The following is an 18,170-nucleotide window of genomic DNA, read 5'->3' as shown; positions in this document are numbered from 1 at the left end:
TGTGATTACTGGCTTTACAAATAAAAAATGGCTTGACTTGATCCGACTCATTGATTGTAGAAGCAGAGGGAAACAAACAATGCATAATAAGTCAAAATAGAAAAAAAAAAACTTAACACCTGTACCCACACCTCCTATCAGAGGAGTTGGACAATATACTGTACAGACGTTGATCCATCACCTGAGTGACAGTGCTGCCATGGTGCAATAACAGGCTTTGGAAGCATAAGAAAGGTTAGAAATCCTTTAGTAGTTATTTATGATGATTGTTGTTTGTTTGGTGCAGTGGTTTTCAACTGGTCTGACTTGGTGACCTTCCATTCCACCCTTACGACAGAATATACTGTATGCCCACTTGTCAAATATATCAAATAAAAGGGTTGTGAGGTTTCAAGCAGAGAGGGTAGAAAGTATTCACCTTTTTTTCAAACACCAAAATGACCGGCAAAACCAAAGCGACTTCAAGTATAGTATGTACCAATATACAAGCCTAAATCATATATAAACTTTAGAATAGCCACATACTGAATACATTTGTACTCAGAATATCATCAAAATGGGACCTAAAACAATTATAATGATTTAATGATGTAGATAATAAACATTAATATACCAGTAAAAAGATCATTTCTAACATGTTCAAACCATTCACTGTTACCTTCAAGCCGCGCTTCAATTGCAGACACTCATACTCTTTTTTTTTTTTGAATAATTTCCGTCTTCGAGTCCATCTTTGTTGTTACTATTTTTCCACTTTTTCTCCCCTGTATCGCTAACATTTTGGGTACCCAATGTTATGGGCTGAAAAGGGAAATAAAACGAACAAAATCACAAGAAAAGAGATGTGGTGTTTCTCAAACACAATTAGGATAAAATAAAACGAGGCATTATCGCCATATTCTGTTTAGGAGTGTGACCATTCTCCTTTGCAAGTGTCGGAAAGTAAATAATAATTTCCGTCTTCTAGTCCATCTTTGTTGTTACTATTTTTCCACTTTTTCTTCCCCGTATCGCTAACATTTTGGGTACCCAATGTTATGGGCTGAAAAGGGAAATAAAACAAACAAAATCACAAGAAAATGAGATGTGGTGTTTCTCAAACACAATTAGGATAAAATAAAACGTGGCATTATCACCATATTCTGTTTAGGAATGTGACCAGTCTCCTTTGCAAGTGTCAGAAAGTAAAACAGGATCCTTTAAAGGATATACTTTAGCTTCAAATTTAAAAAATAGACATCCCAAATACTATATAACGCCAAGTTTTCATTATTTTCAATTCAGGATTTATGATTGTTCAATGGTCACTAGAAGGCTATGTCACGGGATGTCGGACTGACCCAAATGCAGGACACAAGGAAAAATAAAACGTGCATGTGATCAAAACCCAACAGCAACCGCAAAAACAAAATTCATTAAAGAGAAGCGAGAGTGGAACCCGGACAGCTTAGGAGGGGGAACTTGAGAGGAAAACTTGAGAGGAGTCTTGGAGTGGCAAAAGTCTTGAAAGGAAGATTTGGGAGTACCTTGAAGAAGTCAACTGGAGAGGAAGTTATTGGGACGAAGAGGGGACTACAGAGGAGGGGGCACGTAGGAAAGAAACTTGGAAAGGTGTTCTTGGGGTGTCGAAGATCTTGAAAAGAAGATTTGGGAGTACCTTGAATAAAATGACTGGAAAGGAAGGCCTTGGAACGAGGAGGGAACTGAAGAAGAAAGTCTTGGGAAGAGAAGCAGGGTTCAAAGACAATTCAGCAAAGTAGAATGCGAGGCTGGGGTATTTATGGTAGGAGTTGGATAATTAGCTGATTGGGAGCATCTGGACAGGGGGAGTTGAGAGGTAAATCGGGAAATGGGGTAATGCTACCATCTCCTGGAGAAGGGGCGGACTGCAGGCGCTGAACCATGACAGGCTACCTTCGTAAATACTTATACCATAAAATAGGCTGGTACTGGTACCGATGTTCTGACTCAGAGACTACAAGTTAATTATTTTTTTAGTATGTGATATGGCAAAAATCTCAATTGTTAGCTATCGGACACCAACAAGATGGTAAACAGTGACGGCGTTCAACGAGCTGTGACATGCAGTCAAACTTTCTATTCTCTTTACAATACTGCAATAAAAATCACTCTTTGTTTCCCCTGCGGCAGGATAGCCACAGCATCGTTTTCCTGTGTGACCTTCACATCCATTTCCCTCCAAACATTTTGGAGAGCATCAGGAAGCACTGTGTGGAAGGACGCCTTGCTTTTGCTCCTATTGTGATGAGACTTGGCTGCGGGAGTTCGCCGCTAGAACCTGACGGTATCACAAGAAAATCCTCACGCTAGGATATATTTTTAATCACTTTCATTTTAGGTATATTTCTCTTGAGTGTTCCCCAGTTTTTATTTGAGCATTTCCTTTTTTCAGGTTATTGGGAGGTAAATGGATTTGGCCTGTTCGGGATCTACAAGTCTGATTTTGATAAAATCGGTGGGATGAACACAGAAGAATTCAAAGACCGTTGGGGCGGGGAAGACTGGGAGCTTCTGGACAGGTAACTCGACTAAAACTTGGAAAGAGTTCATTTTGTTTTACATGTTTACTGTGTTTGATTTGAACAAAACTGCATGTACTGTACACTATGCCGCAACTTGGGCTGAGACATTTTTCTCAAATTAGGAGAGCCAGTGCCAACCAATTTTTGCCATTTCGACTCATTTTTAAGGCCTACAAAAAATGTTGTTCCGTAGCTATACAATCATATGAAAGCTTGAACCCTCATGTGTCATTAGAAAAGGTGTGTTACTAGCTTTTAGCATTGTTCAGTTTTCTAAGTCTCTTGAAAATACTCGTTTCCAAGAACACTTGTTAGAAAAACAGCTTTTTGTGGAAGCACCAATAATAATTTCAACCAGAACTTTCACTTCAGTCCTTTTTTTTCATTTGTGATCTCTCCAATATCTAAACAATGTTTTCCATAAACAATACAATGGAATTTTGCTTGCAAAATGGCAGTTTTTTCAAAGAACACTGAACTTATCCATGAATGATGCATGCACTTTGCAAGAACTTTTCAGCGTCCACTATTTTGGGTGATTTGATCGCACAATCTTGGTGACCATGACGATTGCGTTCCCTCGGGGAACCTGCCGAAGTGCATGTAACGTCATCCCTCCCTGAAAAGACGATTCCAATGGGACATTTTTTTTTTTTAAAAAGAAAATGTTGAAGAGTTAACTGCCAGTATTTGGACTCAATGTCTCGCGACTCTCACCACACTGCTTCACTATGCTTACTCGCCAAAGGCGGCCGCCTGCACACACTTATTCGCCGGATAGAGAAAGTAAACTTCTTTGATCTGTGGACAAAGATCTGGTCAAAGTCACTCCTGCCATCTAATTGTAATTTATCATACTGAAATCATTCCCAGAGGCGTAATACTTACTGATGAGTAGTGCCAAACCCTTTATAATTAAAATAAAACAATTAAAATGCATTTTCACGTTTCAGCACTAAGGAACAATGCTTTTGCAAAAATATTCATAGGTTTCGGCATTAAATTAGTTGGTATTGAATAATCTTTTAGTGATACTATATAGATTTACAAATGTATTACTCTTGTTTTTAGAACTTATTCATTTTACAACAGAGATCTTAAGCCCCAACCAAACCTTCCGCCACTGGCGAACATCAGTTTATTTTGGCGTCAATTGTGCAGGGGCACTTCTGTGAGGAAAATTCCACAGCACCAAAGGCGTCGAGTAGCAATCTTGCTTGATAATTGTTGTGCGTGGTCGCCTAATTCCCAACATGTGCAGAACAGGGGAAAGCGGCGAGATGCTCTTTCCACAATCCATACACTCGTAACACAAAACCCTGTGGTGACGACTGGAAATTTACAGATGCTCTTCTGGGACAATTAATTAGTTGCCATTACCAACATTATCAATTTATACATCCAAATTGAACAGCAGGGGAAGTTATATATAAAACATACTAAAGTTCCCTTTTGGTATCATTGGAGTTCCCTGTCATGATCGAAGAACGATGACAAGCAAATGCAATTTTGCCCATTACTGTGGCAACCACCAATTAATAAAAGCATCAATAGATAGGTGACCCACAATTATGAAAAAAAAAAAAAAACTCCGTACCACAAAAACAAGTTACTTGATTGCTAAACTTGCTGTTAGCTTGTTAATACTACCACTAATACTATTGCCAAGGGCTGAAGTGTGCGTCAAATTAAAATTAAAATCTTTAGTCTCAATATCGCTCTCTGCCACAGGGCAAGAGAATTGCATGCCTCACCCTGCATCTGCAGACACTCAGCAAAGTAAAATGTTGCATATTAATTGCATTAATATCCATCCATACATCCATTATCTGCACCGCTTATCATCAGTAGGGTCGCTTGGAAGCTGGAGCCCATCCAGTTATCTTCAAGTAGTGGGCAGGGGACACCCTGAACTGGTTGCCAGCCATTCGCAGGGCACACAGACAGACAACTCACTTGCTCATTCACACCTAGTGACAATTTAGACAGGCCGAAGTGCCCGGACGAAACCCACGCAAGCATGGGGAGAAAATGCAAAATCCACACAGGAACGTTTGATCTCATGAACTCAGAACTGTGCTGCACACGCACTAACCACTCATCCGCCGTGCTAACAAATTGCATTAATATTCATAAAATAATGTTGAAAATTCATTGATTTTCAAAAACAAAACCCCAAAACTATTAAGTCAAAAGAAAAGGAACTATAAACCTGAATAGAAATAACCATTTATCATACTTTTTTATTTTATACAGAATTGATGACAGCTTAGGCCCAACCTTACCTGCCTCCACTAACTGCATGGCACTGCTTATGTTGTCATTTATAAAAGGCTCACACTGTCAAAAGTGCACATTGAAAAGTAAAACTTTTGTCCCCCCCCCCCACATCTACCCACAGGGTATTGCAGAATGGTTTGGAGGTCGAGAGACTACGTTTAAGAAACTTTTTTCACTATTATCACTCCAAACGTGGGATGTGGAACGCCCAGAACAAGAAAATAGTGAAAGGATAATGCCGCGCCTGAATTCCAATCTACCTGCAGATCCACTGAGAGCGCTCAGTGACGGCCAATCTTTTCAGCTTCCTCTTGTAAGCTTTTCTATTTGAGGGAACAAAGTCCAAATGCGAACTTTGGAAGTGAGCTGTTTAAACAGATACTCCTGAATAACTTTGAATCTTCATCTGGACTGCTTGAGGGAAGAGATTTTTGGTCTTTTACCTTCAAGTTGCCCATTAGTAGTGCAATGTTTCCAGAAGAACTGGAAAGCAGTTCTCTTTCTGTCTGAATGAATGTGCACATGTATACTCTTGTGTGTGGTTGGAAGAAGATTATGAAAGCACTTTTTATGATGAGATCTTTTTTTAGGATGTGCACAGTTTAATGTGAATGTGCGTCGTCATGCCTGAAAATATGCTCCAGATCGTGAAATAAATAATCCTCACTGGATACACTGTTAGTGGCCAGTCTGGCAGAACCAGAGGTAAGATCAGGTCTCAAAAATTCAGTCCGACTCGACCCAGACCTGCGGGTGATGAAGCCCAATCTGATCCCAACCAGTCAACTTGATTTACAGGACCAAGCCCGAAGCAACCCCAAAATTTCCCATTTTATTTTTGAGGACTCGGGAGGAGGAGAGGTAATTTATGATAACAAATGAAATCATGTCTTTTGCGCCAAAATCCAAGTTGAATAAGATTGTAAACATGTACATCTTTTATATTTCTTATTACTATTACATCCTTTATGCAGAGTTTACATTAAACAACAATTTTCGATCGTTGACTGATTCTTTAAACAGTTCACAGGAACATTTTAAGCCTGACCATCGTTTTGAGTGGGTCATACAAAAGCAGCAGTATGTCTTTAAGAATCAAGTGCGGGCAGAGGAACAATAACGGGTGTATAATATAAAAAAAGACAGCGAGAGGTAAACCCGGTGTTCTGCTGAAATATCTTACCCTGTCGAGGCGTCCTACCGCAGGGTGATCCGACAGACGTTTGTTTTCTATATAATGAAGAAAAAACAGCAAAACTGAAACTCAGAATAATTGCAAACAGAACTTTTCCTGAAAACAAGAGTTGGCATGCATACATACGTGATTACCGTAGTCAACAAACACCATGCTAAAAAGCTACCACAGAAAACACGCCAAGGTTAGAAGCTATGTCAGAAAATAGTATTTTGAAACAGTGAAAGAGACAAATAAGACCACCAAAAAAAATCGTAAGTACTTACTGCATCCAGCTGAATACATTATCGCATTCAAAGGCACATAGGACTAAGTCGGAGGAAAACTTGCACATTGCCCCCATGTGCCCTGGGTATTTGTAGGACGTAGGAATTTTAGAATACCGGCTCAACCCGAACGTAGTGATTGACATATTGGGTCCGACCCCGCATAGAATTTGGGTCGGGTTGGGGATTAAGATCTTACCTCTGAGCAGAAGAAATAGCGATCTACTGGGACCTAAATTATGAACCATACCTGAGTATGTGCACCATCCTCTTATTTTTTTGTTATGTTTTCTGTCTCTCATTCTCACTCCTGTTTTACTCTCATATTTTATACAGACGAGCTCTGTTTTGTACAGAGTTCCAGGTGTTTTAAAATAGAATTACTCTTGGTCGTTGTCATGAACTACATTTGTTCTTTTGCCTTCAGTCAAATTTGTGCTTATGGTGAGCGATTATTGATGGACTAATTATTGTGTGGTTGTTTTTTTTCAAACACCGCTTTGTGAAGAGTTTTACACCTTTTAATATACTGTTTCTACCCTGCTCTCTCGCCAGGCCTCTAACCTCAAATGAACAATACAACTGAAAGGGGAGATGAGTTATGTTGATGTTGCTTTAAAAGAGGGGTGTCAAACATACAGCCCACGGGCCAGATCAGGTTGTAAGACAATCCTGAGGGAAGCACAAAATAAATATAAACCGCATCACGTCGGTGACGTGCAGTTTTAACTATGTCCTCTTGATGTCGCTAAAGACAGACGCCACTCCAAAGGCAAACTTTTCTTTGCAGCTCTATTTGCTGTGTATCATTTATCAACCAGAGAACATTTGAGGAATCTCCCATCCTAATGTTATTTTAGTTAAAATAGAAGTCACAGACGGGCTGTTTAGGGCACTATAATTGTAGTTGCGGGTGGTGCTTGGATGTCTCTCTTAACTTCAATATTTGCCACTAAACTACGCTTTTTTTCCCAGTGATTGGAAATTATCGGTTAGTACCTGGATTAAAAATTAGCTCCTGGGTGTATTTGCAGATGTACACGAAAGCTTTTTACAGAATTTAACCGTGAAGTTAAAATGTCTTATTCAGATAAAAAGCTGAATAAGACATTTTAATTTAATAATTTGCACTTAAATTGGTGTTTGTATACTATTCTTTTCACTTTCCAGTTTGGATAGTTACCCTTAGTTGAAAGAAATACTGCAGTGGGAATAAGTTACAATGTTTTTTTTACATATATTGATAAACACCACAAGAGATAAATATAATTTATCTATCTAACCTACTTCATAGATCCCGATTTGCGTTTGTTTGTATGTGATTTATAGGCTCCTAAACGGCTGAACAGACTTTCGTAAAAATTTTCACAGTTATACTTAAGGCCTCCTTGAGTGTCTTTAGCTAGGCTTCACTGCAAGGCAGCCCTCATTAAGTACCGACAACATCGATAAACATCTGCTATCGCGTGTTCTGCTTTCATGGGTCTCTAACACCCTCTGGTGGCCAATTGGTCAGCTCTTGACCACTCCAAGTATCCAAATCGAATATTTTATCGGACTGGCAATGCCAGGCCATGAAGGCTTGTTTTAGGGAAGGAAAAAGACATAGTGAGGAAACAAAAGAACTAGTTCATCCTTTTATGATCTTACATCCTGGAAACAAAGTAAAACTTAAGCTATGAGTCTCCGAAAAATCCCCTAGCCCTATAGCAAAGGCACACTTTTTAGGTCATTCATTGAGGAGTGTTTTTCTACCATGTGGCCCGTGACCTAAAATGAGTTTGACATCCCTGTTTTAAAATGTTTTGTCTTTCTGGGATTTACAATATTTTAAATGTCTGTATGTAGATGACGCTTACCTGAAACTCAAATGTGTGCCTTCGTCAAGAGTCGAGCTGCAGGCAGTTTTTCTACACGGTACACAAAGAGGAACAGGACTGTCAAACTATTATGAAGGCTGGGCTTTTAAATCATTATAATCTCAGTTAAAGATAATCCCAAATTATTAAACATGCAAAATTGGAGGAAATAGTACATGTATTTTGCTTAAAATATTCATCTATAGGAGTATACTCCAATTGTTTTCCAAGATAATGCATTTTGAACACAGCATGTCTTGTCCTTGTCATCTGAGCTGTGACATCATCAGGGAAACATGAGCATGCTATCAAGCCACTCGCCCTGTTGTTTTACATGTTAATTAGTCGAAGAGATTACGAGTATTTCAGGCGAAGTTTTATTATTTTTTTGCGGAAAATGCCTAGGCGTTGTGTCGCAGATAAATGTAGTAATTGTACAACAAAGGAGCCAAAACGAGTCCAACTGGCAAAAATAACCCACGGAAAGACGCCGTCGGTGGGCTAACCAGAACCAATCAACAAAAGGTGGTCTCAGCCTGGGCGGAAAAACGTGAGACTGGCCCAAAAAAAATCACAGAGGCCAGCTATGCTAACAGGGAAACATTTATGAAGAACAGCAACAGCTACTGCGACAAACGCGATGCTGGCCAACAATAAACAAACAAGATACTCGGCAAAACAGACGCTAACGCTATGGTAGCCGATGAAAAACCATGCAGTGAGCAGCCAGGCGAACTGGGAACCAACAAAGAAAATAGGCGATAAATGCGAAGCTGGTTAGTCATAAGAGAAAAGCCCTCAGCAGCTCCAACACTAACGAGCTAGATACCTGGACAACATTTTACCAATCGTGAAAAACGAGCGAAAAATCACAATCCCCTACTTCTAAGCAGAAATGAGCGGCATGCAATCCCTGTTTACTACAATCACTTTCTGTTTTGGAGATGGCATCACATGTTGTGTTAAAGGAATACGCCATTTGTAAGTGTTGTTTTCCTTTAATGATGTCACAGCTCTACATCAAGATGGGTCAACTTTGAGACCAAATTTCCCGATTCTCCCACCGTCTGGAATAGTTTGCATTATTGTGGGGAGGAACACTACATGTTCTGTGGCTAATTGAAAAAAAATCTGTTTGGGAATATCTTTAAGCTTTCATATAAGAAGCTCTGGTACTTTACACAATGGATCTATGTGCATTTGCTGTAGTAATGCATCATTGTTGCAAACAAGGGACTACTGAGCAGGACCAGAAGGCGTAATGGAGACTTACTGGCAGCTGCAGTCCAGCAGGGCTCTACCGGCTCCCATTAGCTCGCCTGCAGGGCAGCTTCTTAATGCCTCTATACAGTGTGGTACTTAAGGTGAGGACTGACTGGTGGGCTCCAGGCTGGACTCCTACGAGTCTTACTTTATGATCTGTTACAGACGACGATTGTTAAATGCCCTTTCTTTGCCTCCAGTAGAAAAGGTCTGAACTATAAAAGGTTATTTAGTATTAACACGGTGCAATTTGAAAGGCAAATGAAATTTTATTATACTAGGTTAGCTCTGTATTTAAGATGAATACTGGTGGAAAATAGGTATACACATTCCAAGGTAATTTCTGTGAAATTGTTTTGTAGAGATAAGGGTTTTAAGAATGTATTGTACTTTTGTTTGCTTTTGTATATAAAATTATATGCTTAAACTCACATCTTTCCCTTTCTTATTTGGTGTTTTTACTCTTGACAGGCGTTTGTTAGTAAGATGAAATAACGCCCCCACGTTCAACCACGTGGGGGCGTTCCGTCAACATCCACAAATCGGATTACATTGTCTCAACGTTTTGTATTTATTGTTATTGATAACGATCAGAGCCTGCCCAAGGAATAAGCGAGCGAGGCGGCTGCTTTGGGCCCCGCAACCACTAAGGGCCCTCGAGAGTGATTGACTTTTTTAGTGCCAACATTATCTCCATTGTCACATTGTGTGTCTTCTCAAAAATACTTCTATAGAAATACAACAACAAATACTACATAATAACTACAAAACTAAATATCAAATATTGTGTTTGAAAACAAGGACCTGATATACTATTTTGCTTTCATTCCGAAAATAAATAAAATAGTATTGAATTACTACAAAAACACTACTACAGTAATATTTTATTACAAAATGCTACTACAGATTTATTTAGTCCAAAATTAGTACAAAAAGATACAGTAATATTACAAAAATACTAAAGAACTATGAAAAAAATACAACTATGGAAATACTACAAAAATACTGATTTGGAAATACATCGATTATACTTCCAATGAAATACTAAAAAAATACCAATACATAATTCTATAATATAAAAAATTACTAGAGATAGTACTACAAAAATACTACTACAAGAGGATTAAAACAGAACGATGAAAATTACACCTGTAGCAATACTATAAAAATTATCTGATGGAAATATCACAAAAACACTTCAAAAATAAACTACAGATACTGTATTACAAAAATACTAGAGAAATACTGCAGATATACAAAAAACATTCTCATACGGAAATACAACAGCGATAGTACAAAAATACTAAAAAAAATACTACAGTAATACTACCAAAATACTATCATCATAAAACGACTGTAATAATGCAAAAATACCAAAAATGACAGAAAAACAAAATATCTACTTTCAAAATACAAACATACTACAGAAATACTAAAAAAAAATACTACTATGGAAATACTATAGTAACATGACAAAAAACGACAGAACTTCAATAAAAATCCGACTTCAGAAATACTAAAAAAAAAAAAAAAAGTCAGAACCAGAACTATTGGTATACCCAAACGTGTAACGTTTCACACAAAAGTTTATTGGGATATCGAGGAAACAGACACCAGCGATCTGGGGCTCGCTGGACAGGAGAAGCAAACAGCTCACGATCGTAATGCAGAAGTGAGTGGATTTGCTGGGGCGGGAGATCGGAGCGTGGTCAAATGGCCAAAACGGGAAGATAGTCGGCATGGGTGATCAGCGCGTGGTCCATGGTCAAAAACGGGCAGATAGCCGGAACGGGAGATCAGAGCTTGGTCGGTGGTCACAAACAGGTCAATAGCCGTAGACAATTGGGAAATAAGAAACAGAAGGGTGGGATACGGACGAAGACGGGACAGACTGGAGCCAGAGTCAAAGTGCTTGTCTTGCGTATGTGGAGGTTTGCTGACGGACTGACAAGGAGTGAATGGAGCACTGAGTTCAAATAGGAGGTGAATCAATCAAGCAACGAGCTGCAGCTGGCGCCAAACGAGCGGGCACAGGTAAGGGCAATGAGTAATCATGACCAAAAAAAAAAAAGTCTACAGTAATACTTCAAAACTAAATAACAAATGACGTGCTTAAAACAGGGACCTAATAAACTATTTTGCTCTAATAGTGGTCATTTCAAAACCAATCTGATGAAACTAATATATTTAAAAAGAAGAATAACCTGTCACATGCCCCTGACTCCAAATAGTTGTAGAACATGGAATGAGTTGTAGTTTGTATAGAAATCAGGGCCCCAAATATAATTCTGCTTAGGGCCCCATGAAGGCTTGGACCGGTCCTGATAACGATGTATCATTGTTTACAACGAGATTAGACATGGCACTCAAGAATAAACATAAGACTTAAAAGAGAAAAATAACACTAGTGTCTGGACACATGGGCACAATTGCAATCACTGCATGCAAATTGATAATATAATCTCAATCTAGCACAATTGGTAAAAGTGAGCCAAAGAGAAGAAAGAATAATCACATGCAATTCAACATGCGCTTCAAACTTGGATGTAGTTCTCTTTATTAAATGCATGCATGCATATATATATATATATATATATATATATATATATATATATATATATATATATACACACACATACATATATACAGTATATACAACTGTCAACCTCAGCCAATTGCTCCCTTCATTGATGTTTGCAATTGAATTGAATTTAAATTAATTGTATTGTGTTGATTGTCATTGATATCAACTTTGTGAAACATTGTATGCAAAGAGATTAGACATAGCACACCAGGAAAAAAACATGGAATACAGTCTTTAAAATTGGCAAAAAGGTAGAAGACTGTCATTGTAAATAGGCAAAATATATTAAAAACGTGCCTAGATATTGACCTAAGTTACAAACGGTGCAATGAACAACAAAAGTGTATAAAAGTGCACTGAAATAAGCACAATAACTTTTAGCAGCAACAAAAATCCCCAAATAAGTTGCTTGCTATGCATTTCTGTTCCTATGACCCAGGTGGTTAAGGGTTTGGTGAATCATATATTTTCACAGTTATGTGCAAAAACATTTAGCAGGAAACAAATAGGTATATCGCAAGATACATTTTCTCAGTTTTTTGTGCTTGTTTAGGCTTGTGATGGCCCTAGGGAAGAAGCTGTCTCAGCGGTGATACGGAAGGCCCAACGGCTACCAACTCCTAAGCAAACACCTGAACGAGAAGCTGCTGATAAAATTCTAGAATGCAACCATTGAAAGCCTCCCGACGTACTGCATTATGGCGTAGTACGCTGGATGTTCTGCAGCGGACAGGAAATCCTTACAGAGGGTTATTAACACAGCCCAAAAGATCACCGGCAGACCCCTGCCCAGCTTGGTGGACATTGCCAGCTCTCGCTACGCCAGCACAGCTAAACACATTTTGAAAGACTTATCACACCATGGCAACCGTCTTTTTTTACCATCAGGCTGACCATTCAGATTCCACAAGGCCTGAATGGACTGCCTGAGAGCTAGCTTCTTCCTCAAAGCTATCAAACACTAAACTGCAGTCGTAAACACAGTTCTTAAGTGCAATAGTAAAACCTTTTTTTTTTTAATGTCCACTATTTTATTTTATTTTTTTAGATGAACAGTTCTCTCATCTCTCTCATTAACTACACCGCTTATCCTCAGTAGGGTCGCGGGGGTACTGGAGCCCATCCCAGCAATCATCGGGCAGTGGGCAGGGGACACCCTGAACTGGTTGCCAGCCAATCGCAGGGCACACAGGGACAGACAATTTGCTCGCTCATTCACACCTAGGGACAATTTGGACCAGCCAATTAACTTGACACGCATGTTTTGTGGGTGAAAACCGGAGTGCCCGGAGGAAACAAAGTTGTTGCATAATATTCTTTTTCCCCATTTTATGGTTAATTGTTTTTACATTGTGCTACTTTAAAATAAATAATTTACACTTTGACTTAAATTCAACAATATTGTGCATATAGAAGGTATTTCTAATGACTCGTTGATTTTGTTACACGTTTAAGTTGTATAGTTTTTATTTTAGATGTGAATACTGTGGAGGATGCCCTTGAAGCAGGGATAAAAGCAACAACGAGTTGTTTATTCGGTCCAGGTTCAGTAAACCAACGGGACAGACAAATCGAGGTAACAGTATCTTTTTCACCAAAGGCATTTGTCGGGGTCCAGGGGATGGCATGGTCTCGGTGATCTGGAAAACTCGCAATGGCTGTCAGAGACCAGAACAAGCACTCGGATCCAATAGCGTCAGTTTTATAGTTTATTTGGACAAGGGTCGGTGGAGCAGGCTTGAGACGTCGGGTCTTGGTGGCAGAAAGCCTCTTTGGACGGAATGGCAGCTCCGTGGTGAAACGCGTGACGAGCAACGTAGCAGGTAAGTCGGTGGCCGGGGCGGGAGAGTAGATCGTAAACTTGTAACAGAAAAGGGTCAGGCAACGAGAAGCAGGCTTGGAATAGACAAAGGGATCGTGGGTACCTTGAATGTTGGAGGCTCACTCATGGAAACGAGGAGTACACTCAAACGTCCATCTCTGGACGCTGACAGCTTAAGTAGAAAGCTTCCACCAATCAGGAAGCGCAATCCAGCACGCCAGCTGATTACCTCAGGTGGCTCCAGTTAGGTAATCACGACAATGGCGACATTCCAAATATTCGGCAGGCGGAATTCGTAATCGGGAAAGGGTTCGATACACTGAAAACAAAGCAAGGCTGAAACAAAACTAGAACGAGACAAAAATGGCAACGAACTAGCAAATGTGTGCACAAACAGGAGTGCTTGAATAGTGAGGAGGCGAGGTAATTAAGGTGCAATCAGGGCAAGTGACACCAGGTATGAGTGGAAATCAGAGCCAAGGAGGAAGTGACCAAAAAAGGAATAGGCAAAGCGAGTGGGGGAGAGAGAGAACCAAACTTGTCAGCCAAACTGTGACAATTAGTCTTCTGATTATATATTTTTTGTCAACTGGAGCGCAACCGTAATGTTGCTGTAGCAGCACAATTATAATAAAAGTGATTCTGACGCTTTCTCGGATAAAATTGGGCAATTTCCTACACTCCACAAATGTGCCCCAGCACACTGATTGAAAAACAATGGTCTATAGCAGCCACTGCATGCAAATTGATAAAATAATCTCAACCTAATGCAATAAGAGTACCATAATTTATTTTTAGAAGGGGAAATAACCATAACATAAAAATCTACATAAGCTTCAAACTTGAAATTATTTCTCTTTATTAAAGATTATTGCTCCAACTCTAAAAACAATTTCAAGTATTACTGTAAAAAACTAATTGTAATCCACTGGGGTGATGATTTAATGGGGACATTTGATCATTTTCAAGTATAGGAGCTTCAACTCTGGTTGATTCTTCTTTGAGTTGTTTTTACGGCTTGACACATGACGCATGTGATGTCCTCATCACATTTTCACGCAATCTGGATGAAGCAAGCAGAAACTGACTCACGCCTAATAAGACTTTGGACTTCTCCTCTTCTCAAAGTGGCCTTTGATTTCATCAAAAATCAAAAAATGACATGACAGTTAAGGGACAGTGTACATCATTATGATTATTAGGGATACAAACATAAAACTATTTCAGCTTGTATCATAAAGTCACAGCATGCCTCGGTGACAATATTTCATTAAAGCAAATACATCCAATACACGCACAACAACTTAGATAACAGTGTGCATAGTTTGATCACTAGATGTTACTGTATTGTGTACCAAAAATGAGTGCCACAAGACCCAAGGAAGAACAGAAATAACGGAGAATCAAAGTGAGCAAAACAACACCATTTTTTTGCCCAGCCTTATGCAGGGTTTTTGTTTTTTTAGGTACTTGCAGCAGCGAGATGGCAAACACTTATGTCAGGCCCTCTAAGTTTGCTTTTGAAAAAAAAAATGATACAAATATTGTATTTTTTTAAATCACTAAGACATTAAAATACAGAGAGACAAGTGTGGTTTACGTTATTTGAAGCCTGCATGGATAAACTATGGAGCTACATGACCTGTCTTACCTATGTGACTACGTCCATGTTGCTGCACAAGTTTCACTCTTTTTCTTTTTAGAGAAGTGGCTCTTTCGGCTTTGCCCACTAAAAAAGGCTGGCTTATTCGGCACCCAAACGGCCCTTAAGATTCTTTTGTTGCTTTCATCCATATATTATTGAGTATTCTGTAACATGCACGAAATGACTTAAAAAGGTGGAAAAAAAAGAAAAAAGGCGAAAGATAAAACAAAAGAAAAAATAAATGAAAAAGAGAAAAAAGAGACAAAGAAAATAGCAGGAAAAAGGAAAAAAAAGAAGTAAAAACTTAGTAAAGAAAGAGAAAAGGAGGTAACAAAAACAGAAACTATAGGACAAAAAAAGAAAAAAATGGGAAAAAAATAAGTAAAAAGCTAGGAAAAAAGAAACAGAAGAAGAAAAAAATAGAAAATAAAACTAAAAAAAATAAAAATACAAAAAAACAGGAACAAAGTCAATGTAACAGTGAAACTTTTTGCCAGTACTGAACCTTCGCTAAAAAGTGTGATGGCAGTTTGGTATTGTGCATAATTCCGAAAAATGTTAGTCTTATGTAGCAAAATATCCTTTAAAAAAACAACAAAACAAAAAAACTCGGAAATCTCATGTAAGTAATAGTTGTCGTAAAAAACAACTGACGTCTGTTGGCCTTACAACCTTTCCAAAATTACATAAGCCAATTCATTGAAATTCGGAAAACTAACTAGTGTTGCCGGAAAGCCAGGAAAATGTACGCTAAGTTGATTTGATGATCAGGTTTTGGACATGTTTGATAATGATATGATTGCCACTCGCAGGATTGATGATGCTCACTGTTATTCTCAGAAACGATCACAGACTTATTTGATTGCTCAGACCCGTGGACGCTTGAAGGGAAAATTAGTAGGCACCTTAGCCGTCCTCAGGAGGCACCCTGGTACCCGCGGGCACCACGTTTGAGACCAATGTACTACACAAAACAGCAAAATCTAGTCAATTTTTTCACAGGGGACCGTTTAAAGACATTTAAACTTGATTAGCATTTCAAGAATTAGCTTTTTAAACATATAAAAGTGTTGAGTGAAAAAAAAATTATTTTGTCATTGTGAACAACAAAAAATATGTTTCAAAATTAGTCAACCTCTTTCGTTTGTGGAATAAAGTTATTCGTCTTTGTTCTGATTGGCTTCCTCATATTCAGCTTTCTCCTGATTGGGCTGTCAAGTTACTACCGTGTTGTCAATCTACGATAACTCCTCCCTGCTGTTCCAAGCGAAGTTGGAGGTGCCCCTCTCCCACTCGCTCATTCGGCTCAACTGGAGGCAAGTGCCAGAAACTAACGTGTCTTTTTCTCCTTTATTGGACCAAAATCCGTGCTTTAGGCGCTTTATCGTAGGAGGAATTTTTCAAACATTCTGCGTAGAGGTAAAAAAACGACGAAGCACTTTGGATACGCTGGTTGGTGGAAATTAAAAATCTCTGTTGCCTGGGAGGAAGGAAAGGTGAGTTTTTTCCCCCCTGACTTCTGAGTTAAAATGGACACCAGACGTCACGCTTCATCATAAGTGGACATTACACACACCTTCGTGCCCTGCAAAGAACTTTTTAAGTAACTCGTGTGACAAATGTTATGCGGTGTAACCGGTTCATCCAGCTCGGCTGGGAGGTAGTTTAGACAAAGTTTGACTTTCAGGTGATAACGGAAAGCTGTCCTCATCATGGCTGGAGCTAATAACACTCACATAAAAACCTTGGAGGACCTGACTTTGGACTCTGGCTATGGCGCGGGTGACTCGTGCAAATCCCTCAGCCTGTCCTCCTCCAAATCCAACTCCCAAGCTTTCTTGACGACCCCTCACCGGGGAAACTGGTGGTACTACTCAGGCTCCATGAACAGCAGGAACAACAGCTGGGACACTGTCAACACTGTTCTCCCCGAGGACCCAGAAGACATATTTTCTAAATGTCCCCGTTTGCCTGAGCTTGAGGAGTTCCCCTGGACTGAGGACGAGGTGGCTCAGATCCTGCGTAAAGTCTCTGCAATTGCGTTCACATCAGAGGCTGTGCGGCGGTTATCCACTCTTCTCCGTAAGGCGCTCATCCGCATCTGCAGGGAGGCCCAACGGCTAAGCGTAATGCATTGCCGCTGCACGCGCTTTGAGGTGCAGAGTGCTATCCGGCTGGTGCTCAGCTGGGCACTAGCAGACTACTGCGTCTCGGGTACGGTGAAAGCCATCTCCATGTACAGCATGAGCGCCGGGGAGATGCTGAGGAAGGGCAAGTCAGCCCGCTGCGGCCTGACCTTCTCTGTGGGACGTTTCTTCCGCTGGATGGTGGACACTCGCATATCTGTGCGTATCCACGAGTATGCTGCTATCTGCATGACATCCTGCATGGAAGCTCTGGTGGAGGAGATCGCCACCCGGGTGCTAATGTCCGAGCGGGGACACCCTGTGCCCGACTCTGGCTTGGTGGGTGCTCCGGTCAGTGCTGAAGTCTTGGAGGGGGTGGTCAACAACGAAGCTGAGCTGTGGGGAGTCCTTCAGCCCTACGAGCACCTCATCTGTGGCAAGAATGCAAGCGGTAAGTTTGTTCAAGGCAATGGATGAGAGCTTTCAAGTGTGTAATGAAATTCATACGCATGGCTAAACCGATATAACATACATGTCAAATACCAGATCTAATCAGATTTCATCCTTACTCTCCAATATTGGCACTC

General features: G+C 39.8%; 2 protein-coding genes across 2 annotated transcripts in view; both read left to right on the top strand.

Annotated features, from left to right (window-relative positions):
* The window catches only part of b4galnt4a (beta-1,4-N-acetyl-galactosaminyltransferase 4a), a 216,720-nt gene extending 206,883 nt beyond the window's left edge, over positions 1-9,837 (top strand). Inside the window, exons 18-20 of the mRNA XM_088340891.1 lie at positions 2,152-2,305; positions 2,414-2,540; positions 4,945-9,837. Of these exons, the coding sequence (XP_088197017.1) occupies positions 2,152-2,305; positions 2,414-2,540; positions 4,945-5,059 (396 nt within the window). The 3' untranslated portion in view covers positions 5,060-9,837. The remainder of the gene's footprint in view (positions 1-2,151; positions 2,306-2,413; positions 2,541-4,944) is intronic.
* A 6,882-nt stretch (positions 9,838-16,719) lies between these two features.
* Positions 16,720-18,170, top strand: part of abtb2b (ankyrin repeat and BTB domain containing 2b) — a 59,670-nt gene continuing 58,219 nt past the window's right edge. The window contains exon 1 of the mRNA XM_088340890.1: positions 16,720-18,034. Coding sequence (XP_088197016.1) covers positions 17,170-18,034 — 865 coding nt within the window. The 5' untranslated portion in view covers positions 16,720-17,169. The remainder of the gene's footprint in view (positions 18,035-18,170) is intronic.

Source organism: Urocampus carinirostris, chromosome 7, assembly GCF_059441175.1.
Source record: "Urocampus carinirostris isolate Australia breed hairy pipefish chromosome 7, RoL_Ucar_1.0, whole genome shotgun sequence".
Taxonomy (NCBI): Eukaryota; Metazoa; Chordata; class Actinopteri; order Syngnathiformes; family Syngnathidae; genus Urocampus; species Urocampus carinirostris.
Note: the sequence above shows the minus strand (reverse complement) of the source record. Positions and strands in the feature narration are given on the sequence as shown.